The following is a 26,181-nucleotide window of genomic DNA, read 5'->3' as shown; positions in this document are numbered from 1 at the left end:
TACTCATTAGTTCTTCATTAGTTCCCCAGTAAGTACTGTATTGTTGTGTGCAATATTGTAAAGTGAGGCAGTAAAACGTAAATATTTACGTGACAGGAAGTTATGTCGGCGGTTCAGAGTTGAGTTTTAGCTGGATTACGACATTATGCAACACTAGCCCGTGCCCTTCTTATGATACAGTATTTACGTTATTATTGTTCCTGTAGTGGGACGTAGTCTGGCACGTCTATGTCTTTGTTTGATTATACTGACACCTAGTGACCAGTGTACAATACTGCATATCATAATTTGAATGCATCTTTATAATGCCTTATATTTGTATGTTAGATGTTATTTGTATGTTATTTAGAAGAAGTAAAAGTCTTCCTCGGCTAGGTACTGCACACAGGGCGCTAACTTTTGATCAACTGGATCATTTTGCCAGCCTTAATATATCGCCACGTGCAAGTATTATTAGTATATTACCTAACAACATCGTATAAACATTAGTCAATCCAAATCAATCAAAGTGAGCACCGTTGTGTTTCTAAAGGATGTTAGTTGATGCAGGTGTAGCCAATGTTCATCTCCATCCTCCACCCACTCCCACTGCCTCCCTTGGCATCTACCTCTCTGCACTGCAGACCTGCTGCAAAGTAGATGCAGAGCTGTCTTACACTTGCTTCTTTCAGATTGACAACACAATCAAACAACTGAAAAGGGCACCCAGACTCTCCCACACAGGTCCGAACCCGTGACGGCGTCGGCATGCATCGTGACATTGTACAAAAAGTACCGAGGTTGAACACAAGCCACATAATAACGCTGACTACCTTGTAAGAACAGTTTTCCTGGTGGACCATCCTTCACAGCATCCTACAGCGGGACTGGCCGAGCTGGGAGAAGAGCAGCGGGACTGGGAGAAGATTCCCAGCCCTGCAATGGTATTCCACTTGGACAGAGGGAAGCGGAAAGATCCCGCCCTGCTTTCCAACACAACTACCAAAAGAACCACGAAAAAAGAATCCCGCTTTGCCGGTGCTAGTCTTGTCAGTTGGATCTTCTTGCTGCTGTGTTTATCAAGAGAGAGAGGAAGGGCTGAGACCGGACCGCTTCCCTTCTAATAGCCTAATAGCTAAAAGAGGGAGGGGGACGAGAGACCAGGAGGAGGAGGAGGGCTGTGAGAACGAGTGAGAGGAAAAAAAAGGAGGGGGAGCGCTGAAAAGCAGTGCACACACTGACTCGGCCTCTGAAAGGGGGGAGGAGCTGGTGGATTGAATGTGTGCAGGACGTGGAGGGAGGGAGAGAGGGTGAGGAGGCCCGGAGGTCAAGGTTGGGATGTCGGATGGAGTCACGCCAGACTACGGAGCCTCATTCCTTTGAATCTTCGTGTTAATACTCTTTGGAAAGTCAATGTTGGCATGAGCGCTTAGCGGGATAGCAGCAGCATGCAGGACAGCCCAGACTGACACATCACATCCTTGGATATGCTACCTGACATTATTTCCCCTCGTAATAGTATGACTTTATTCTGGTAAAATTGCCTTTTTTGTCTTAATATTTTGACTTTATGCTCATAAAATGACATCTGTTTTTTCCCATTTGATCATATATTCTTTTTGTGATTATTATGACTTTATTCTCATAATATAACATTTCCCCCAACATAATGTTCCAAAAATCAATTTGTTATGTTTTTCACACTATTACAATTAAAAAATATATCTTTTTTTTCTTCAAAGTTTCAACTCATTTTCATTAGTGATCATTTTGGTAAAATTCAAAATTTTTCTTGTAATATTTTGACTTTATGCTCATGAAATGACATCTGTTTTTTTCCATTTGATCATTTATTATTTTTGTGATATTATGACTTTATTCTCATAATATTTTAACATTTCCACCAACCTAATGTTAAAAAAATCATGTCGTTATGTTTTTCATAATATTACCATAAAAAAATTTTTTTTTTTCTTGAATGTTTCAACTCTATGCCCATAAAATGACATTATTTTCACGACATCTGTTATTTCCATTTGATAATATATTATTTTTGTGATATTATGACTTTATTCTCATAACATTATAACATTTCCCCCAACCTATTGTTCCAAAAATCATTTTGTTATGTTTTTCATAATATTATGATTAAAAAAAATTCTTGAATGTTTCAACTCTATGCCCATAAAATGACATTATTTTCATTATTGGTCATTTTGGTAAAATGACAACTTTTTCTTGCAATATTTTGACTTTATGCTCATAAAATGACATATATTTTTCCATTTGATCATATATTCTTTTTGTGATATTATGACTTTATTCTCATAATATTATAACATTTCCCCCAACCTATTGTTCCAAAAATCATTTTGTTATGTTTTTCATAATATTATGATTAAAAAAAATTCTTGAATGTTTCAACTCTATGCCCATCAAATGACATTATTTTCATTATTGATCATTTTGGTAAAATTACAACTTTTTCTTGGAATATTTTGACTTTATGCTCATGAAATGACATCTGTTTTTTCAATTTGATCATTTATTATTTTTGTGATATTATGACTTTATTCTCATAATATTATAACATTTCCACCAACCTAATGTTAAAAAAAATCACATCGTTATGTTTTTCATAATATTACCATAAAAAAAATCTTTTTTTTCTTGAATGTTTCAACTCTATGCCCATAAAATGACATTATTTTCATTATTGATCATTTTGGTAAAATGACAACTTTTTCTTGGAACATTTTGACTTTATGCTCATAAAATGACATCTATTTTTCCATTTGATCATATATTCTTTTTGTGATATTATGACTTTATTCTCATAATATTATAACATTTCCCCCAACCTATTGTTTCAAAAATCATTTTGTTATGTTTTTCATAATATTATGATTAAAAAAAATTCCTGAATGTTTCAACTCTATGCCCATAAAATGACATTATTTTCATTATTGATCATTTTGGTAAAATGACAACTTTTTCTTGTAATATTTTGACTTTATGTTCATAAAATGACATCTGTTTTTTTCCATTGATCATATATTCTTTTTGTGATATTATGACTTTATTCTCATAATATTATAACATTTCCCTTAACCTATTGTTCCAAAAATCAGTTAGTTCTCTTTTTCATATTATTACGATAAAAAAACCTTTTTTTTCTTGAATGTTTCAACTCTATGCCCATAAAATGAGATTATTGTCATTGTTGATCATTTTTGTAAAATTACAAGTTTTTCTTGTAGTATTTTGACTTTATTCTCATAATATGTTTTTTTTCCATTTTTTATGTTATCTTTCCAACTATTTCAACTTTGTTCTTTCACATTTTCTTCTCATAATTTTGACCTTATTCCCATATTTTGACCTATTATCATCATTTTTTCTGCAACCTAATATTCCCCAAATTACAACTTTATTCATTGTTTTTTTCATTTGTGTAATTTCACAGCTTTATTTGAACTTTTTGTCTTAATATTTTGACTTTATTCTTGTGAAATGACTGACATTTGAAAAAAAGGACATCTACGGCCTCATGGTCATCATGGTGCAGCAACTGTATCTCAGTCTAACTGTATTTTTGTCACTTCCATGAACATTTGAGCCTTATTGGATGTCTGTGCTCTATTAACAGAATGGAGGCAAGAAGCCGCCGAGTGTACGAGCCGTATTTTGGCAGTGGAAGAAACCGGCAAGCCTGGCCAAACTCCGCCTGCCTCTCTGTTGGATTATAATCTCGGGCGGTGGCAGATGGACTCCCCATAATCCACCAGCGGGCCAGCCAGCTCCTGTAATCCTCTCTCCTATCTCCTCAGCCTCCACTGTGCCTACCGTACATCGCCTGGTTGAGCTTTTTCACAAGATTCCAAAAACCAACTCAGTAAAAACAAACAAATCCACTAAGATACGTATTTGCCTCTTTTGGGTGTATATCTTAGTCATTTATGAATCCATCATTTCAGTTGTTATTTTGGTCTCTCCCTCCTCAGGCACATCTCTCCATCTGATATCGACGTCTGTCCAATGACGCCACGCTTCCTGAAAAGACCGCTCTTCTGATTAATGACGTGGATCTGGATCGATGAGCCCGCTGCTCAGGTCTTTCAGCTCCCGGCGAGAGGACGACCTGATACGGTTTGACCTGCCGGGCCGCACCCCGTCACGCCGGCTGAATAGAATTATGCGTGCATGACACGGACTTGCATGGGAGGGACGGTGTTGCTTCCCCAGGCTTTCCAGCCTACATGAGGCGGAACACAGTCAGCTTGGTGGGAACGGGCAAAGAGATGGAGGACGTGGCTACTGCCACCAGCATGAATGGGAAAATGTCAAAAAAAAGTATGAACAGAAAAAATATGTAAATAAGAGAATAACGTCGTAATGTTACAATCACGAGAATAAAGTTAAAATATTATGGGAATAAAGTCAGAATTAAAGTCAGAATGTGATTGGCTGGCAACCAGTCCAGGGTGTACAATCGTCCCTTCCAATGTTGCAGTGTCAATTTTATTTTATCACCGTTTTACAGCAATAATTCACAAGTCTTGCTGTTTCATGGTTATTTTTTAATCGTATAAAATACAAATAAAAAAATCTAATTTTATGAATTTTTGGCCGAAATCAAGCATTGTTATGCATACGCATGGTTAAACCAACTAGTATACAAATACAAGGCATTCAGAAGGCATTCAATTGGTGAATGCAGTCATCTGCACTGGTCACTAGGTGTCAGTAATGGGACAGGACTAGATTACCGGAACAACAGGCATTTTTTCTTTTGCAGGTTTGAATTATCTCTCATAATACTATTAAAAATAATAATTATAATAAATACCGATGTGGCTGTGACCCATGCCAAGCTAAAACTCAACACTGGAATACAACACTTGAAAATAAAATTGTCTTATTTTCTCTAATTATGTGTATGATATTGGGTAATATGAGTGTAAAGGTGACTATAGGGGTGTTATGTCATGTCCAGAGGACTCTACTACTGTTAAAAAGCCTATTTTGAAGGTCATAAACAGGTATTATATACAAAAATGTTCAATTTTGAAAGAAATGTGTATATCTTTCTCCTTTTCACTCTACCGGTTGACATTTATATTACTTTTTTTTTTTTTTTTGCTAAAAGGCGTCTTGAAAAAGTGGTTTGTGTTGTTAAATAGATGAGAATAGATGAGAGTGTAAAGAGTATGAGTTCCAGCATAAAGCCTGCACGCTTCTCCTCTCTGAATACAAATTCCTCTTTGCAGCATACCCACCCTATCCACGAGCATCTCTGATCCACGCTTTGATATAGCAACCCCCAGCTCCCATTACCATGGCAGCGTTGAGGCAAAAGTTACCCCCTGCTGACCTGAACGTGGTTGTCAAGGTTACACTGGGAGGCAGGTGGATGGAAAGCAACACGTCCTTATTACTGGTAGAGGAACAGCACTCAGTTAAAACTGTGATCGTAGCACTGCCACACAAACCTCAGTAGTCAAGGGCGGAGTCAAACGCAAGAGCTGACGGGAAAGAGATCCATCTTCTCTCATGTCCGATGTGAATTATGCATAATGGAGTCAGGCGCTACGGCGTTTTAAGTGTGTCGCTCACTGTGAGGGAGCATGGCAGTGTACTCTTAGCACCCGGGCGCCTCCTCTCATCACACACACACACACACACAAACACAAACACAAACACACACGCACTATGTGTTTAAACTCTCACAGCGTGGGCGTATTTATAGATGCAAAATATGAATACTTAATGGTGAGTCAATTATCTCAGAGCGATATGGAATGAGCCAGATGATGACAACAAACGACAACTGAGACATGTTCGCTTTTTAACTGAAAATATGGATTTGTGAAGGGTTTTTTGGTGTGGAGTATACAACACGGGTGTCCAAACATTTCTGAAAAAAATGATAAACCCGCAAAATGGTTTGGTCATTTTACAAGAATGAAATCAAAACGTCAGAATTTTACAAGAATAATGTCATAAATATGAAAAAAAGTCATTTTAGTAGCATAAAGTTTCAAATATTAAAGAAATCTTTTTGTTGTCATATTACGAGAAGTTGTACATCATTTGGAGAAAATTAGCTGCCGATGTCACGAGAATAAAGTCAAAATATTCTGGAAGTAACGTGAGAACTACAGGAAGAAAATTTACTAGAAGAAAAGTGAAATAATTGGCAAATTAAAAACTGCCGTCATTTTATGAGAATAAAAGTCAAAATATTTCGTAATTTGAAGAAAATTAACAAAAAATAAATAAAGGAAAAATAATATTGTGTTAGTAGTTTGGAGTTGAAACACTTTTTTAAAATGAACTTTTTTTGAAATTGTTTATGTTGTGAAAAAGTAGAAAAGAAGACAGCTGCAGAAATAACACCTTAGAGCAGCAATCACCCTGCCTTCTAATGATCATAATAACATAGCATGTTATTTATGTCTTATTTCCTCTTATTATGTCTTCTATGTTGGGTAATAGTAGCGTCAGAGTGACTATAGGGGTGTTATTTCATGTTTAGAGGGCTCTAACAGGTCTTAGTATCCTGTTTCCTTGAAGAGGAGTAGCTTGTCCACTGTTTTAGCTTTTTTCTGCCCCCTTTTCTCAGTGTTTTTTCTCACTGTAACTACCTATGCTTGTGTTTCATTACTTCTCTCCATCTTCCCCCTCCTTCTCTTCCATGGCTTCGTGGCTGACGGCCTCGCCATCCCTCACAGCGGGGAGACGGCAGCCCAGATGCTTTTAGCGTGCTGACATTTTGTGCCAGTGCAAAAACACTGCATAGCGAAGCAGGTTGGCTCAGTGTGAGGGCGAGATTCTGGCGGTAATGAGCTCGCTCTGACAGGGAGGACGAGTGTGTGCGTGTGTGTGTGTGTGTGTGATGTGTTCATCCACCAGGCTGTTTCTAATGAGGCCTGCCATAGCTGGTGGAGAGACTGAGCCTGCTGTGACCACCAGGCTGTAGTAAAACCTCACATTTGACGCGTGTCCCAACATGTGACTTACAGACTGGGTTAAAGACTGACAGAGCGGCAATTACACTTGCAGGTAGACACCATCCTTCATGGACCAGGTGCTAGGAGTCAAAGCAGCAACCGTGCTCATAAAACCAATGACGTCATGGCCGGCAGTAAACATGGGAATAATAATGGAATGCTTTAGTTACATCTACCTTAAAGGTCCATTGTGCTTCCATTTTTCTCTCCATTTATTTTGTTTTGTGATGAGACGAAGGCAACAGATGAAGCACTCAGCATGCTTGGGTACACCACACACACACACACGCACACACGCACACACACACACGAAACACACACAGTAAAACAAGACTGAGACCAAAATAGCCACCCTTTGCACGTGTACTAAATGAGATTTAAACATGGCTTATAGGAGCAGGGGCATCCAAAGTGCGGCCTGGGGGCCTTTTGGGGACATTGTAAAAAAAAATCTGAAGTAATTTTACAAGAATAAATATAATATATATATTATGTTATATATGATATACATATTATCTTATAATATAAGATATTATATTAAAAAAAGCTGTAATCTAACAAGAAAAAGTCCTGATTTTCCGACAATTTTGTCATAAAATTATGAAGAAAAATAACAATTTTAGTAGCAAAAAAAAAATGTGACAAAAAAATTATAATGTTATAATATTATGGTATGATGGTCACAATATTAAGGGTATAAAGTCAGAATATTACACAATGAAAATTTACAAGACAAAAGATGGAATAGTTGGAAAAACAGCAGAAATAAAAAAAACTGCTGCAGTTTTATGAGGATAAACTCAGAATATTATGAGGAAAAATACCATCATTTTAGTAGCAGACAGTTAAAAATATATGTTATTTTTTAAGTCAGAATATTATGAGAAACAAAACAAAATCAAGTGTGGTAGTATTACTATTTTGTACTATTGTGGTAATGAAGAAAAAAGCTTAAATATTTCGGAAATAAAACCAACAGCTAAATATTCAAAGAGAAAATATTACGAGAAAAATATCATAATTTTACAAGAATATGGTGGCGATGCTAGAAGCAAAAAGAGCACAATTTTAGTTGCATAATGTTGAAATATTAAAGCAAAAATATATTATATGAAATGAATAAATTGAATACATTAAAATATAAAACAGCAGCAAAAAACGGGCATAAAAAGAGCAAGGACTTGGCTTTTCCACCTACAGTATGACAAAGCTGAAACATCTTTCCAAACTATCCAAGTGGTCCGTAGTGATATTTTTATCAGTGTACATGAACACGCCATGTTTACGACCCACTGGTCCGCCCCACACACCCAAACACATACGCTATAATTAGTTGCAGAGAGGAACCGTGTCACGTTTCAGCTCCACCCAAATGAATGTTTACGTCCACTCAGCTAAAAACACACGTCACACTGTACGTGTGTCTGTGTTCATTATTCCCGTGGTTAATGCTTCCCTGCTGAATTTTGCAAGTATGCTTAAAACTTTAAAAGGGACTTATTATGTTTTTCCACTTTTCTGACCTATAAATGATGTTCCAATGTTCTATTCTCGTTAAACGATGCCAGCGCATTAAAAATTTTTTTTTTAATGTAATTATGTATAAGATATTGGGTAATATGAGTGTAAAGGTGACTATAGGGGTGTTATGTCATGTCCAGAGGACTCTACTACTGTTAAAAAGCCTATTTTGAAGGTCATAAACAGGTATTATATACAAAAATGTTCAATTTTTAAAGAAATGTGTATATCTTTCTCCTTTGCACTCTACCGGTTGATATTTATCTTATCATGTTTTATTATGTTTTTCCACTTTTCTGACCTATAAATGATGTTCCAATGTTCTATTCTCGTTAAACGATGCCAGCGCATTAAAATTTTTTTTTTTAATGTAATTATGTATAAGATATTGGGTAATATGAGTGTAAAGGTGACTATAGGGGTGTTATGTCATGTCCAGAGGACTCTACTACTGTTAAAAAGCCTATTTTGAAGGTCATAAACAGGTATTATATACAAAAATGTTCAATTTTTAAAGAAATGTGTATATCTTTCTCCTTTGCACTCTACCGGTTGATATTTATCTTATCATGTTTTATTATGTTTTTCCACTTTTCTGACCTATAAATGATGTTCCAATGTTCTATTCTCGTTAAACGATGCCAGCGCATTAAATTTTTTTTTAAAAATGTAATTATGTGTAAGATATTGGGTAATATGAGTGTAAAGGTGACTATAGGGGTGTTATGTCATGTCCAGAGGACTCTACTACTGTTAAAAAGCCTATTTTGAAGGTCATAAACAGGTATTATATACAAAAATGTTCAATTTTTAAAGAAATGTCCCTTGAGACCATATAAGATAATGGTTGTTGAAATGTGAGGGGTGGAGTGGATATCAGAGGCTGAATCATGGATGAATGAATCAGAGGGTGTGATTTTAGTGACCCTCAGGAGGATTACCCGGTGTGTGTGTGTGTGTGTGGACGAGGAATGTGAAGAAAGTTTTTCCACAAAAACACAGCCATCTCTCTCTCGGCAGGTTCATTAACCCAATCACTCCTCAAGTTACTCACCGTTACTCAGCGGTACAAAGACATGTTTGTGTTTGTTTACCTGTTAAGAGGCGGGCTGATTATGAGGCGGCGTGTAAAAGTGTACTTTGGCACCAGATAAGAGCGCTTTAAGTCAATCTGACTTAGCAATCAATCCAACTTAGCAACAACGTCACTTTGTGTTTGTCAGAAAATAATAACTGTGGCAACGTGCAGTAGGAGTCCATTATGATCATGTTTTGTCAAGAGTAAAGGAGTAAACGTTGTGGTTTCAGAAATGATTTCATGAATAAATGATAGCTGCTTCCTGGTTGACTATGTTCTATTATTAGGTTATAAGTTGTACTGTATGTGTCAGTAATGTTACATTGATGAGACATTACCTTCACACTGCATAGAGTCAGTAATGGCATGTACAACATGACACAGTGGAAAGAAAAACTGTCCTCACATTCTGTGTGGAAGTGGTACGTTTTTGCCTTCTTAACTCATTCCCGACCAGACATTTTTCAACTGGCCATATTAGAAGGTTTAGATTGTTGGGGAAGAACCGCGCCGAGGTTTTATCTAATGCAACTTTGTGCTGGTTTTTACGGCTTTAAACTGCACTAAACATGATATCTGTTCTATTATGCACTTGGACTGTATCTTTTTTGCCTCTCATACAAAAAACATAAAAGACGTAGAAATACGTCTTTTGGATCGGGCGTTCAGGTTGAAAATAAACTTATAAACAACAAACTTATGAGAAACAAACAAAAAAATTTTACATTTTTGGAAAATTAGGTCGGGGAAAAAAGTAAATCTATTACGGGCATAAAGTCACAATATTACAGGAAAACAATTTGCAAGAAGAAAGTTGGAAATAGTTCAAAAAATGTCTAATTTTGTGAGAATAAAGTCAAAATATTAATAGAAAAAAGTAATATTCTATCCAAAAAAGTTTGCCCAGTAAAGAAAAATAATGTCATTTTAGGGGTATGATCATATGAGAAACAAAATAAACAAACAAGTTGTAATTGTTGGAAAATTAGGTTGGGGGGGAAAGTTATGACGTTCTGGGAAGTCAAAATATTATGGGAATACATTCACAACACTAGGAGAAGAAAATTTACCAATATTATTTAGAAAATTAAAAAAACAAAACCAGCAAAATTATGGAAAAAGGGCAACGAGAGAAGCTGATAATAATAATATTTTTTCACCTATATGACAAACCTGAAATGCATTTTTTTTCTTGAAATATACATACTGTACATATGGAGTAACTACTTATATCAAAGTGGACAACGTTGGGCCATTCACAATGGGTGCTGTGCTGTATGCGTCTTACTGATTTAAAGCAGGATTCAAACACACGTGTGCTGCATATTGCCCAAGTATGCACACACGGCTCGCGTTTGTACATACAACCTGAGCCCACAAGAATGCATAGCCTGAAGCCTGAAGACGATCTTTGGCAGACCTGTTGCCCAACTATGTCACATTTTGCAAGCTGACGGCTACGGAAATGTTATTCAGTCAGTAGTAGCTATCAGTAGTTCAGGGTGTGCTCTACCTGAGTTAAGCGCCCGGCTCTGTGTGAGGAATCCAAGGTTAAAAATGAGGTGAGAAATACTCCACATTGACAAAAACAAAAGAAAACAGCACCTCTGCCAACGCTGACCATGAAGGGAGCAGATAGCGTTGATACAATGAGACTAACTGCCCAACTTTCAGACAGAGGCGGTGCAAGTGTGTGCAAGACCTGGAGGGCCGGGCGTGTTTCAGCTGGTTGTGCACACACACACACACACACACACACACACACACACACACAGGAAGAGCAGTGCTTAGGGTTGAAGCTAAAGTCTCAGGGGTCCCTCCACACCTGCCCTGCACCCTCATTTTCCACTTGGTTCCCATCCTGACACGTACTCCAACCTCCACATATAGAACATGTGGCGTCGCCTGAGAACTGAGCGTAGTTGTTATGTTATTATTGCAGGGAGGTGAGCCCACTTCTTCAAGATAATCATAGAGTCCAGTGTGGTTTTTCTCCACGACAGCCTCATCCTTTCATTTTCTTCTGCTCTTGTATGCTTTTTCTGGGCCAGACCATCTCCACGTCGCCTCTACTTGGGTTATTTCAGTTCTCATGCTTTATATACCGTGCTTGGGCATCATTTTCCCGAAAGAAGATGCTCGTCGACCTTTTCTGTGTTTTAAACTTGCTCAAACGGCACAGAGAAGACACATCCAACCGCACAATGAGCATGTAATAACATCAAGTCTACCGCATACAAAGAAATACACAAATCACACTCTTCAAGGAGACTTTTGCTTAAAAAAAGCACAGTTGTTTTCCATTGTAGGCAGACAGACCTTGTGCTGAATGGTAATCCTCTTACCGTATATGCAGCACTATGCCTCCTAGGCTTGGCCCATACTTTCTACATACCGGTATACCAAGATGAATTCTTCCAACCCTTTTCTTGTTGCCACGGAGACATGTCCATCACGGAACAAATTGACCGCTAAAGATTAGAAGCTTATGGGCTCCTCTGTGTCCATACGTTCTGCAGAGCATAAAGATATCCCCCTGGACTGAACCCCCCCTCCCCCCAAAGCTACATCCAACACAAACACATCGTCTGGCTGCTTGGCCCCAACAGGCGGGGTGTCTAAATATTTAACAACATTTTAAAAGCATCCCTCCCCTCCTTTCCTCACTTCCCTTCCCTTTGGGTGTCTGCTAAGTCCTGCCAATTCCAGGATTAAAACGTTCCCAGGTCCCCTGGTGGAGGAGAAGGAAATAATGTCCATCCATTACCCTTTCTATCCCTGCTGTTCCTTTCATGGATCAGACTGGAATGTTCCCCCTCAAATATTTACCTTTTACATGTGACCTTAAAAACATGACTGAAATAATAATAATAATGTCCCTAAATGCACCTCGTGTTCTTAAAAAAAAACAAACAAAAGAAAGAACAACAAAGGCAAAAATTGAAAAATCAGCAATAATTTTACAGGAATAAAGTAAAAAAATATCAACAGAAAAACTTGCAAAATACCAAGAAAAAAATCAAGAAGTAAGCTTGTAATATTATGAGGGAAAATAACATTGTTTTAGGAGCATAAAATATACTTTTTGTAATCATAAAATTATGTGAAACTAACAAAAAATTGTTTTAACTTTTGGAAAATGAGCTTGGGGAAAAACTCAGTGACTCACTGAAGCTATTATGTGAATAAAGTCATAATAACATCATAAAAATACATATAATATAATAAAACATTTCAAATAGACAACAGCGGAAATTGAATGGGAATCAAAGTCGGCATATTCAAGAAAAAAGTTGTATTTTAACAAAAAAAAGGTTCTAAATCTTCAAGAATAAACAAAATAAAGTCATAATAAAAAAAAACTTACTTTGATAAAAAAAAGTAGGGATGCCTGATATCGTCTTTTTTTCCGATGCCGATACTGTCTCACTCTCATTTAACGATACCGATATATAATACCGATGTGTGTAACATGACATACTGCGCTTTTTAAAGAATCAGTTTTCATGATCGGGAAAAAAATCAGATACCAATATCAACGGATATCTTATTGTTTTTGCTGATATCGGTAATTTACAGTTACACTAGTGTAGAATTAAAGTCAAAATATTAGTTCCTGTCATAGATAAAATCCTACCATTTGGTGCCGGAAAAGTTTGACGCTATATTACCCACTACTATGATCCACTTGGCAGAGGGTCAACACAAGGTTCCAAGGTTCCAAGGTTCCAATTATCTTTGCTCTGTTGTATCACCTCATCCCATTGCTCAGGTGTCTGATTCCACGTTCTTATCAGCACCACACCGTTCCAAGTACAAACCTGCTCCTGCTCCTGTGTACACCAGGAGGGTGCATGAGAACATCCCTACTCTTTTAGGAGCCTTTCATCCACGCAGGTCAACGATACCACATGGGATATACTACAAACACAGGTGAGCATTCCATTAATTACGGCATTCCTGGAGCCAATCTTCCAGCAAGTCTCACCAATTGAGCCACGTGGCTGAACTACTTCAACCTTAAAGATATCATCTTCTTCTTTCCGCTCCCTTTCCTCTCTAAAACCCCCCTCCTCACTTCTCCCACTGCATTCCTGACATGCCTCAGGGAGGCAGGAGTCTCACACACACACACACACACACACACAATGGCATTGGCTGCAACCATTGTCGGCGTGCACTGAGGAAAGAAAAAGGTCTTTGCATAGCAAAAGGAGCCAACATCTGCAGCTGCATTCAAACCAGCCATTCAGCATCACTTAGTGCTTATTTGCACTGCATGCAAGCTCTCTGTGTACAAATGTATTTATCTGGCTCCTTCATTGGAGGTGACATCCTCTTGCAGCCGTAGAGAAAACAAATCTGCTCTCTCTTGGGATTGCAACTAACTGATCTCAGGAGATTGAGCGTATAACCGTAAGATGCAGTTCTTGTGGCAGGATGACAGGCCTCTATGCAAACCTACCAAGGCAACACTACCATCTAGTGGTAGAAACAACACATGACCGGAGCAACAGATACACAGTACTGTTATATATCCTGATACTGTATATCCTTCCCCTGTTTGCAGGGCAGAAAGTTACAATCTTTTGGCTCGGCTGTTGTTCCTCAGTGTAATATGATTGGTTATACCAGGGGTGTCCCAGCGAATGTGACATTTGTCTCTTAATATTTGGACTTTATTCACATAAAATTACAGCTATTCCTTCCATTTTTGTTGTTGTTGTGTTTTTCATTTTCCAAATATTTCAACTTTCTTTGAGTAAATGTTTTTTGTGTAATATTATGATTTTCTTTCAATAATAATTTGACATTGTTAGTATATTGCAACTTTTCCCTCGTCTCATTTTTGTGTTTGTTTTTTATTAATATTACTTTTTCTTTAATATTTAATATTCATAAGACTAAAATGTTACTTTCTCCTCATATTGTTAATGCTGTATTATTGTAAAATTACATCTTATTCTTGTTAGATTACAAATTTTCTTTTAAATTTTTTTCAAATTAAAGTTACTGTTTTTTATTCTTTTTACGGCTTTTTTCTTTAATATTTCATATTCATGAGGCTAAAATGTTACTTTTCCCTCATATGCTGTATTCTTGTAAAATTACTGCTTATTCTTGCTAGATTACAAATTTTCTTTTAATTTTTTTTTCAAATTAAAGTTACTGTTTTTTATTAATATTACAGCTTTTTTTAATATTTCATATTCATAAAACTAAAATGTTACTTTTTCCTCATATTGTTAATGTCGTATTCTTGTAAAATTACAGTTTATTGTTGCTGGATTACAAATTTTCTTTTACATTTTTTTCAAATTAAAGTCACTGTTTTTTTATTAATATTACGGCTTTTTTCTTTAATATTTCATATTCACAAAACTAAAATGTTACTTTTCCCTCATATTGTTAATGTTGTATTCTTGTAAAATTATATCTTATTCTTGCTAGATTACAAATTTTCTTTAAATTTTTTTTCAAATTAAAGTTCAGTTTTTTATTAATATTACAGCTTTTTAATATTTCATATTCATAAAACTAAAATGTTACTTTTTCCTCATGTTGTTAATGCTGTATTCTTGTAAAATTACATCTTAGTCTTGCTGGATTACAAATTTTCTTTGAATTTTTTTTCAAATTAAAGTTACTGTTTTTTTATTAATATTACAGCTTTTTTAATATTTCATATTCATAAAACTAAAATGTTACTTTTTCCTCATGTTGTTAATGCTGTATTCTTGTAAAATTACATCTTATTCTTGCTGGATTACAAATTTTCTTTTACATTTTTTTCAAATTAAAGTTACTGTTGATTTTTTTTTCTTGTTAAATTATATTTTTAGAAAGTAGAGGGCCCCTGGGCTGCACTTTGGACACCCCTGTCATATTCTTCCACCAATTGACCAAAGAGGGCTAGGTTCTGATTCTTTAGTTTCCTGACACCCATCACCCGTCCTTCCATGACAAACTCCAAGAGAGAGGAAGCCGCCGCAACGCAACTCGACAGTTTCCTCAGTGTCCCAATACTTTTGCCTGAGATGGTGCTCATAATACAACAACCATGTCTGTCAGTTTTAGGTTGGCCCATCCTCCCTGAACAACAACTTCCCCTCCAGCTGTGCAGACCCAACTTCCACGGCGGTCAGGTTAATAGCCGGACCACATAGCTTAGCGCTACATTAGCTCTCTAATCCCTGTTCTTCACTCCAGCTAACCCAAGCGTGTGTATCTCCAGTCCATCTGACACGGATAAGTGCTGGATTAGAGCAGCCCAACACAGCTTGGAAAAGTCTGTGATCCACAGTCCACTCATGGAAAGAAAAAGCCCACTTACTGAGGTGTAGCTGGTCTTGCCCACGTTGTGGTTCTGGTTGTGATTGAGGTTTTGGTTCTCCTGCTCTCGGCACTGCAGCCCCGCCAGGTGCCTCTCCAGCGCCGCCCAGTCCATGGTGGGCAGAGTCTCTTCCTCGACGCCGTCCTCCTGTCCGTAACCCCCCATACATCCTAGCGTCCCGGCACCGTCTCCTCCACCGCTGCCCCTACCGGCGCTGCGGTCCCCCCTGCCTTGGCTGAAGCTGTGGTGTCTGCGCTTGGCAGTCCCTGTCAACCCCCCCTGCGGTGTACCAGGGGAGTGGAGCTGGTTGCTGCGGGGCAAAATCACATTTCCGTTTTGTTGGAGTTCCTCTGGGGCGCCGGTGATGGAGGTGGTAGTGCGTCTGTTGGGGGCCGGGAGGGGAGGAGCGGTTTTCACATCCTGTAATTCATCGCTGAGGCCGCGACTGTTCTTCCTGTAGCCCTCGCTGACCTCTTCGGGCCCCGTGACGCCTCCTCGGCTTTCCTCTTGACCAGGAGCCTGTGGGGAGGCGCAGTCGTCTCCGTACTCACTCTCCCACTCCTCTATCACCTTCTTCTTGTACTCTTGGTAGTCCTCATCCTCCTCATAGTCCTCGAGGGTGACAAGGTCCAGAGAAGGGGATGATTTGTAGCCATCCAGCGTGGCCAGGTCAGGCGAAGGGGAGCAGGGCGTAACCTTGTTGGAGTTGGACTCTGAACTGGAGCGGCTGGACGCATCGCTCCCCAGGTCCATGCCATCCTCCCGGTAATCCTGCAATGTCACAAAAGAGGTCATGTGGCGTTAGACACAGGGCAGAAGAAAGGTTGCAGTCATGTCTGTAAATGACATAAGCAGCGCCCCCTACGGGCTGTGCAATTCAAAGCATTGTGGGTAGACTGTACTCACTAAAAGTCACGTGTCAGTAATGCAAAAGCAATAGAGGACTGCAAAAACGAGCACAAAATGATCACGAGCACAAACGCAGTCGACAAGCCACTGTGTCCTGGAAGACCAACGCTCCTTTTCAGTGGACCACCGATCACCAGCTTCATATCACAGTATGGCCGCCCCACAGCGACAAAAGCAGAGTGCTTCAATGGCTTCCGATAAGTGACAGACACATCAGCACACACACTGACACGAACCCGAGCTCCCGAGGGTAACCTTGACTGTGTGCTCCCCACTCCCCCCCCCCCCCCCCCCCCCCGCAATCACTGCATGACTGATTACTTCACAGGTAATGAAACCGTCTGCATTGTTTACAAGAGATCTCCACCTGACCTGAACATCCGTCAGAGAGGCGGTAGGCTTCTTGCAGCACAACCGTAAATTTATGACCCTCAGAAAAAGAAATGATACACAAAGACCTCCCGCGGGTGACACCATCGAAATATGGTTAGTCATCATTTCTTACCAGTATATATCAGGTCTTTGGGTTAGTCATAGTTTCTTACCAGTATACCTCAAGTCTTTGGGTTAGTCATAGTTTCTTACCAGTATACATCCGGTCTTTGGGTTAGTCATAGTTTCTTACCAGTATACCTCAAGTCTTTGGGTTAGTCATAGTTTCTTACCAGTATACATCCGGTCTTTGGGTTAGTCATAGTTTCTTACCAGTATACATCCGGTCTTTGGGTTAGTCATAGTTTCTTACCAGTATACATCAGGTCTTTGGGTTAGTCATCGTTTCTTACCAGTATACATCCGGTCTTTGGGTTAGTCATCGTTTCTTACCAGTATACATCAGGTCTTTGGGTTAGTCATCGTTTCTTACCAGTATACATCAGGTCTTTGGGTTAGTCATCGTTTCTTACCAGTATACATCCGGTCTTTGGGTTACTATATCATTTCTTACCAGTATACATCCGGTCTTTGGGTTAGTCATAGTTTCTTACCAGTGTACATCAGGTCTTTGGGTTAGTCATAGTTTCTTACCAGTGTACATCAGGTCTTTGGGTTAGTCCTCATTTCTTACCAGTATACTTCAGGTCTTTGGGTTAGTCATAGTTTCTTACCAGTATACATCCGGTCTTTGGGTTAGTCATAGTTTCTTACCAGTATACATCAGGTCTTTGGGTTACTATATCATTTCTTACCAGTATACATCCGGTCTTTGGGTTAGTCATCGTTTCTTACCAGTATACATCAGGTCTTTGGGTTAATATATCATTTCTTACCAGTATACATCAGGTCTTTGGGTTAGTCATCGTTTCTTACCAGTATACATCAGGTCTTTGGGTTACTATATCATTTCTTACCAGTATACATCAGGTCTTTGGGTTAGTCATCGTTTCCTACCAGTATACATACATCAGGTCTTTGGGTTAGTCATAGTTTCTTACCAGTATACATCAGGTCTTTGGGTTAGTCATCGTTTCTTACCAGTATACATCAGGTCTTTGGGTTAATATATCATTTCTTACCAGTATACATCAGGTCTTTGGGTTAGTCATCGTTTCCTACCAGTATACATCCGGTCTTTGGGTTAGTCATCGTTTCTTACCAGTATACATCAGGTCTTTGGGTTAATATATCATTTCTTACCAGTATACATCAGGTCTTTGGGTTAGTCATAGTTTCTTACCAGTATACAGGTATTTGGGTTGGGTATTTGGGTTGGTCATCATTTCTTACCAGTACACATCAGGTCTTTGGGTTAGTCATAGTTTCTTACCAGTATACATCAGGTCTTTGGTTAGTCATCATTTCATCAGGTCTTTGGGTTAGTCGTCATTTCTAACCAGTGTACTTCAGGTCTTTGGGTTAGTCATAATTTCTTACCAGGATACACCAGGTCTTTGGGTTACTATATCATTTCTAACCAGTATACATCAGGTCTTTAGGTTAGTCATCATTTCTTACCAGTAAACATCAAGTCTTCATTAGATAGACTTTTTAAAGCAAACACACAGATGGGCTTGTGTATCTAATGGCAATGTGCAGTCATACATGGTTGGTATTTATCATTAAAGCAGGGCAAATTTTCATGACAAATTTTCACATCAAACCTCCCAAAAATATTATAGTTTAGCAAACTTTGTCAAAGCTGCTTTAAATGTACAAAATAGTTGATAAATGTGGGAGAGGAAAAAGTTATACTGTTATGGGAATAAAATCCCAATATTAAGCAAACATTTCCAAGAAAAAAAAGTTTAAAGAGTTGGAAAATATTAATACTAAGAAAAAAAGTTTCATTGTAGAAAGAAAAAAACTAAAATGTAATAAGAATATATACTATATAAAGAATTAGGAAAAAACAGCTGTAATTTTAAAATAATAAAGTCAAAATATTATGGGGATCAAGCCATAATATTGCAAGAAGAAAGTTGAAATAGTTGGAAATTGAAAAACACAATAATAATTGAAAAAAAAGACCAAAGACCGGATTTCCAACCAATATGGTTTTTCATCTACACACAAAGCTGAGATGCAGTTTTTCCTGAAATGTATCTAACTTCTTAGCATATCGACATGTGTTGCTTTACAAAATACCCAAAGTTGCATCTTTTCATGTTTTAGTATTTCAGAGTGGCAAAATCAGACTTAATGAGATGAGATAGCACCCAAAAGCACCAAATGTTGCGCATACAGATATTGTCACGAAAGCATGACAAAATATCACACAAAACCTCCACATGGGTGGATCCCTGGTGAGAAAACAAACTCAGGGTTCACTCATGTTGGGGTTTTAAAGCAGACATACAACGGCCGTCACACTGAAATCAACATTACCGAGGTGGTCATCAAACGCACCACGCCGTCACCCAGTGCTTCTCCTCTTGGCCGTGTACGCCTTCATGCGTGTGCTGTAAAAACAATAAATCAAACCGGCTTTTTTTGCCTCTCAAAAAGTGAGAAGAGTGCTTTTGCAATGCTCCCAAAGCGCGGCTTGCAAACACAAAAAAAGTGTTAATCCGATTTGTTCCGACTCGGAACAGAAGAGGTTTGCGAATATGAGCGCCATGAACTACAGTGCAATATTGCAATCAGTTAAAGTGCCTGTTTATGAGAAAGACAGGCATAGGGCGGGAGAGGGTGACGGGAGTGGAGTGGGGGGGTGAGGTGGGGGGGTCCCTGCAAGACTGCATCCTGGAGCAGTAAAGCTGATCCACGGCGGGATTAACGAACACCATGCACACAAACACAGCCTGGATTTTGTTTGGCCAACAACACAAGGCTGCCTGCACAATAACAGCTGCACCGAGCCCCCCACATTCACCCCAAATGAGTGGGTAGGGTGGGGGTCGTTGCAAAAAAGCCACTCTGTGACGTATGCACTACACCTGTCATTATGCGCTAATTTCAGCCTCATTTGCAGAGTCATTCGCCGTACAGTAATGATGTAATGTTCCCTGAAACTCCCCACAGGAACCCGACACCCCCCCACACCCACCCCTTCCACTTCACATTCAGTGACAGAAACGCCCATACGTGCTATAATGAACACCAACACAGCATTTCCCGGCATGCATGCGGTGTGTCATTTTTCTACTCACTGTCATCATCTTGTAAGATTCCCACCTCCACGTCTCAAGACATCGTTAAAGTGTAAAAAAAATCACAGCTATCCCGCTTGGCTCCCAAAAGCAGCAGCGGCAGCAGCGGCAGCAGCGGCAGCGTCAGATGTATCCTTATTAAGGGCGGCTGGCGGTGCCGGCTCGGCCACCAAAATGACAGACAGCCCGGGGAGGAAGAGGACATCTGGGTCCCGGCATAGCTGCGTGCGTGTGCGTGTGCGTGTATGTGTGCGTGGGGGAGAGAAATGTGAATAAATAAATAAGGAGGATGGTTTCAAATCCAAAGGGGTGACGACAAGCAAAGCGCTCACTCCTCTCTCGTCCCTCCGTGCGTGGAGTGGAGTGGAGTGGAGTGGTAGTGCTGGTAGTGCTGGTAGTGCTGGTAGTGCTGGTAGTGCTGGTAGGTTTAAATGCTGCTTACAAGTTGCAATCCTGGTCCATTTAAACAGTCACATCAAGCTCCTTCTAAAAGCGCGGCGTCTCTGTGAGAAAGTGACGACACAGGACTAGCACTGACCTTGCAAATGGTAGAGAGAGGGAGAGAGAGGGAGAGAGAGAGGGAGAGAGAGAGAGGAGGGAGGGACAGAGGAAACTATTTGGGTGAATTATTAAACACTTCTTCTACTGTTCTGAATTTAGAGTGTCCTCTAAGTCTTCAGATACAGAACCTGCCTCCCCGCAGCCACTGTTTACATCGACTTGTTTGCATTGCATTTGCAATTTTGAGCATTGACAAGCATTAGAGTGAAATATGGTAATGGTAATGGTAATGGTAATGGTAATGGTAATGGTAATGGTAATGGTAATGGTAATGGTTTTATTTCATTTGAACATGCATCAGATTACAATTGAATGCATCCCATAATCAGTTCACAGTTCCACATGTCCAAAAGGAGTAGGAAGAAGCAAAGCTTATTAAATCCTACCCCTCCATCTGGTACTTTTACAATCACTAACTGTTACATTTGTTCACTTCCTGCTTTCCTAATAATATTTTTTTTATTTTTGTCACGTACCTAAGTACTGGGTGATATGAGCATCCAATGCCATAATGGGTACCATAGTGCGTGTCAATATAGTGATATATATAGCACATCATGACTGGTTCAAGACTCTTCATCCTTGTATTTAGCAAATTTATTTTATTTATTAATATATTTTATTAATTTTTGTTAATTTTTTTTTAGTTTTTAACATTTTTTTTTAATTTTTATTTTTTGTCCCGTACCAAAGTACTGGGTGATATGAGCATCCAATGCCATAATGGGTACCATAGTGCGTGTCAATATAGTGATATATATAGCACATCATGACTGGTTCAAGACTCTTCATCCTTGTATTTAGCAAACATCAACTGCTTGTATTGTTTCTTGAATTGGCTCATCGTTGTGCATTGTTTGATTTCCTTACTCAATCCATTCCATAGTTTGATTCCACATACTGAAATGCTATGGCTAGCATAACGTAGTCCTAGCAAATGTACTTCTTCCCTGAGATCATATTTCTCCTCTCTTGTAGAGAAGTATTGGATGACATTTTTAGCTAATTGCTTGTTTTTAGCCTTATGCATTATTTTAGCTGATTGAAGATTTGACGTATTTGTGATTTTAGAAATAAGGAGTTAGTATATTCTCTGTAGGCGGCATTATGAATTATCCTTACTGACCTTTTTTGCAGTACATTTAGCCAGTGAAGATTGCTTTTTATAGTTATTACCCCGTATTTCCACACAATAAGTAATATTCAGTGGAACCAGAGAACCATGCTAGCAGACATATAATACAAATACCTTCAAATTGTTATAATCTTGAGACCAACGCCCAATGACTTAGTACATGGACAATTAGTTCCAAAGACATTTTGCCAAGTGTTTCAAATGTAGTTCTTCCCTGTTTGAAGATTAATTGTATCAGTATTTAAACTTAATAGACTTTAAGACTGTAGCAACAAAAAACAGCCCCCCCTCCTAAAATAGAAATAAAATGTTGAAAAAGGAGTAAAAAAAGAGATCATCCACTGTCATGAGGGATGCTCCCTGCAACATCTCCACATAGCCAGTTGCCGTTTTACACCCCTGCACAAACTGAAGCTCCATTATTCTATTAAAGGATAATGATGGACCCCCCTATACAGTGCCGTGTGGAAAACATTTCAGGTGCGATCTCCTTGTCATGCCAGTAACACTGAAAGCCACCAGGATCATCAAGGGAGAATTCCACCTTTCAATGTCCCATGGTTGGTGCTCTGCTGCAAATTCCTTGAAGGAGGCATTTTTTGTTGTTAAAAGTCTTCTCCGGCAGATGGTGTCTGGTTATTGGACTGCACCAGTAACAACCTTCATTTGGGCCAAGGATGACAGCCAATAGGATCCTTGGGACATTTGTGGGGTTTTTCTATTTGACTTTTTCATTCCTAAGCCTCAGGATGGTTGAAGAAGTTTGGAATGACCGTCTTACTGCATCCACCGTGAGAGGCCTTGCTGTTGCAGCTCTTGAGAACATGCCATGATACTAAATCACATCCAATTCATATTTTTGCCCACATTTTGCATTTTAAAGGCTGTGCTGTCAACTTTTGATCAGCTTAGTTCACTTTAATGCCTTTTTTTCTTCCAACCATTTCTTATTTTTTCATTCTGAAGCTCAACTAAGAACCACTTTAAGATCAAAAGTGCAAAACGTGTATTCCTGCTTGTAGCAAACATTAAAAAAAGATGCTTGGCTTGCACTTGAGTGCAGTTTGGTTAGCGTTCACTTGAGTATTTTTGTTAGTTTACAAAGCCTTTCAAAGGTTTTTCACCCTTCTTGGATGTTTCAGCCATCATGGTCGATGGTATTAAAAAAAAGTCATTTCACGTCTATGTGAAAATAGATTCTCATCACCTGCTGTCAATGAATGAAACATCTATCAGGTACAAGTGTTTGCATAAATATTCACCCTTTTGAAAGAAAGTGACTGATCTCATTCCGTTGATGCCTGCAGTGTCACAGGTAGAGAAATGGAGATCATCTGGCAAGGTGCGTCAAGTGGATGCAGTCAAAAAACACCACCCGTGTCGGGGAGGTGCAGACTCTGGTTCATTAGTATTCCTGCTACAATTGCAACATGCAGACAAAAGAACCCGAGATACTCAGAAAAATCTAAATGAAAAGTATCGAAGAGGGAGTGGCTACCAGAAGATTTACAACTCACTGGCCATCCCATAGTGTCCAGTTAAATCCATGATGAAGAAGTAGAAATGGGAGGTGAGAGAGACGGTATATGCAACTGTTCCTCGGGTTCTTCACCAAGCCAAGCTGGATGACAGAGTGCCAGAGAGAAACCTCACATGAAATCTCTTTGGTTTTTGTCCTTCAGATGAGATGTGATGTTTGGCAACATCAAATGGTGCTGGCAACATCATGTTTTGGGAATGCTTCTCCAAAAACAGGTGGACGAGGGACATGAACATGGAAAAACATTGGTAAAACCAAGGACAAGCCAAAGCCCAGATCTTAATCTAATCAACAATTTGTAGTTGGACCTAAAAAGAGATGTTCACGCTAGATCCCTCAACAACCTGACACAGTTGGAGCTGACCTCCGACAGAAATTGGGAAAAAATTGCATCCGAATTGAGGCATATCGACTCAGACATTATTTACCAGTTGAGACGTTGCGAAGAGAATATAAATTGTGATCGGGGGTTCAAGCGCACTACGTAACACTAGCCATGTTTACATGGACCCAAATATTCCAATTCCATTTGGGTTATTTGCTCAAACGGAAAGAATGTAACCTTTGTATACACCTATTCCCAAAGAAAAGTGCCAATCCCAATGAATATATAATGGGATTCCCAGGGGTGGAATATTCCTTTCCCCAATCCGATTGAGGTATCTTGTACCCGCTCAAACGGAAAGTTGTCAGACTGCGTTCTGCGTTCTCTCAGTTCTGCGTTTGTTTTTGATTCAAACTAAATTTCAAGACCAAGGAGTTATTCCAACAAGTGAAAGAAAAACTGGAGGAAGTCGGTATCACGTGATGTTGGTGTTTATGTTTTACTGGGCATGCCCCATTGACTATTCTGGTTGATTATAACGGCGCATGTAGACACGCGATTGGAATATTCCTTTCCATGGATACCATTGCTTTCGGAAAGGTCATTCGGAAAGATTCCATTCGGAAAGAGAAAAACTCCTCATGTAAACGTGGCTATTGACCGTTAGGCAGATCGGCTTTCAGACAGTCTCTACTGGAATGACTTGCCTCAATCAGCACCTCTCAGGTGATCTCGGTCCGCCTGTTCGGTCCTGGGTTTAGTGGACTGCGTTCACACATGACCAACCCAACCGTGCTAACAGAGCCAAGGAGCTAACGTTTCTTTTACTGTCAACACTACTTCCAAGAACATGTATATAAGGGGTGCACAAATTGGCTAGCTGGATACATAGAGGAGTGTTCCATCACATGCACGTTGCCAGCCAAAAATGTGTATCTGTTAGAGAGAGAAAACCTGTGCTCAGACATGTTTGAATTCATACCAGCAAAAGAGTTCACCCATGCCGTCACGCGGTGGAACTTCAAAGACCCCCGACTGAGCTTCTCCTCTCATTACAATGGGGACCGATTTCCCCCAAAGTGAAGCCAGCAGGAGTCCACCCAGACTAGTGCTGACACTCCATTCCTCCACCTCTCTTATCAGGCTCTCCACTCCTCCTCTCCTCGTTTTGTCTCCCCCAATTCCCCAAACAGTGCTTGGCCGTAGCGGAGAAGAAAGTGAAGAGTGGTAAAGTCATCTGAGGGCACTTTTCCTTTTTCATCTTGACAGAATGTGAGCACCAAGAGTTCATACACCCTCCAGCCACTTAAATGTCACTTTTATGTTGAGATATTGTCCGCTCCTGTACACCAACTGTACGAGCTGGCAATTTTTATACAGTATACCTTTACCTCAACTAAAATGTTTTGGAGTTGAGAAGGAGACGTCTGTGTTTGGAACGCATTTCCATACACGCTAATAATTTCAACAAAATAGCTCATCTCTCAATGGTTGACACGTCAATGTTATTCTCTACTGTCACTGTCATCATGTTCTCCTTCACAAGTCCATCCTTCCCTTAAAGAACCGTAGCTCCCTGGTAGCACTCGTGCAGCCTCAGACCATGATGCGACTACCATCTGACTGTTGGCAAGACAACATCTTTATTATTATTATTATTATTATTAACAGTGAGCCCCAAGCGCTATGCCAGATAAGGACAAATAACAGCATTTTAAAAGCATCAAATAAAGAAATGCTATTTTTCTTTGTCATAATATTATGAAAGAAAATTACAAGTTGAAAATTTAAGCAGTTGGAAAATGAAGAGAATATACAGTAGTCAAAATATGAAGAGGAAAACGTAATTTATTTAAGAATAAACAGTGAATATTGTGATTAATAATATTTGACTAGGACTATGGACTTAGTTGAAATGTTTTTTATTTTTATTTTTTTATGTATTTAAACGTTTTTTAAAGTTTTTTTTTAAGTCGGAATACTTGAAACACAGAAATCTAAATAAAGTTGTACACTTTGGAAAGTTAGGTTGGGGAAAAAGTAATATTATTGGACTAAAGTCTATATATGATAAGAATTGGTTCATAATATGACCAAAATAAAATATATAAAGATTAATGAAGAAGAAAGTTGAACTATTTGGAAAATGTAAAAAATATCCGTTTTTTCTTGAACTATATGATGTACAACTTAATAAGT

General features: G+C 38.9%; 1 protein-coding gene across 5 annotated transcripts in view; it reads right to left on the bottom strand.

Moving 5' to 3' along the window:
• The window catches only part of schip1 (schwannomin interacting protein 1), a 248,954-nt gene that overhangs the window by 21,487 nt on the left and 201,286 nt on the right, over window positions 1–26,181 (bottom strand). Inside the window, exons 1-2 of one of the 5 annotated variants that reach the window (XM_058079063.2) lie at window positions 20,422–20,835; window positions 15,926–16,696 (exon numbers count right to left, since the gene is read on the bottom strand). In XM_058079063.2, coding sequence (XP_057935046.2) covers window positions 15,926–16,696; window positions 20,422–20,430 — 780 coding nt within the window. In that variant the 5' untranslated portion in view covers window positions 20,431–20,835. Of the gene's footprint in view, window positions 1–812; window positions 1,362–11,104; window positions 11,231–15,925; window positions 16,697–19,657; window positions 19,865–20,421; window positions 20,836–26,181 lie in introns of those variants that run through there. The other 4 variants (XM_058079062.2, XM_058079059.2, XM_058079066.2 and 1 more) reach the window with 4 other exon arrangements.

The sequence above is a fragment of the Doryrhamphus excisus genome, linkage group LG8 (genome assembly GCF_037039965.1).
Source record: "Doryrhamphus excisus strain RoL-2023G ecotype Guam linkage group LG8, RoL_Dexc_Guam_v1.1, whole genome shotgun sequence".
NCBI classification, from domain to species: Eukaryota; Metazoa; Chordata; class Actinopteri; order Syngnathiformes; family Syngnathidae; genus Doryrhamphus; species Doryrhamphus excisus.
This window is presented reverse-complemented; position numbering and strand designations above follow the sequence as displayed.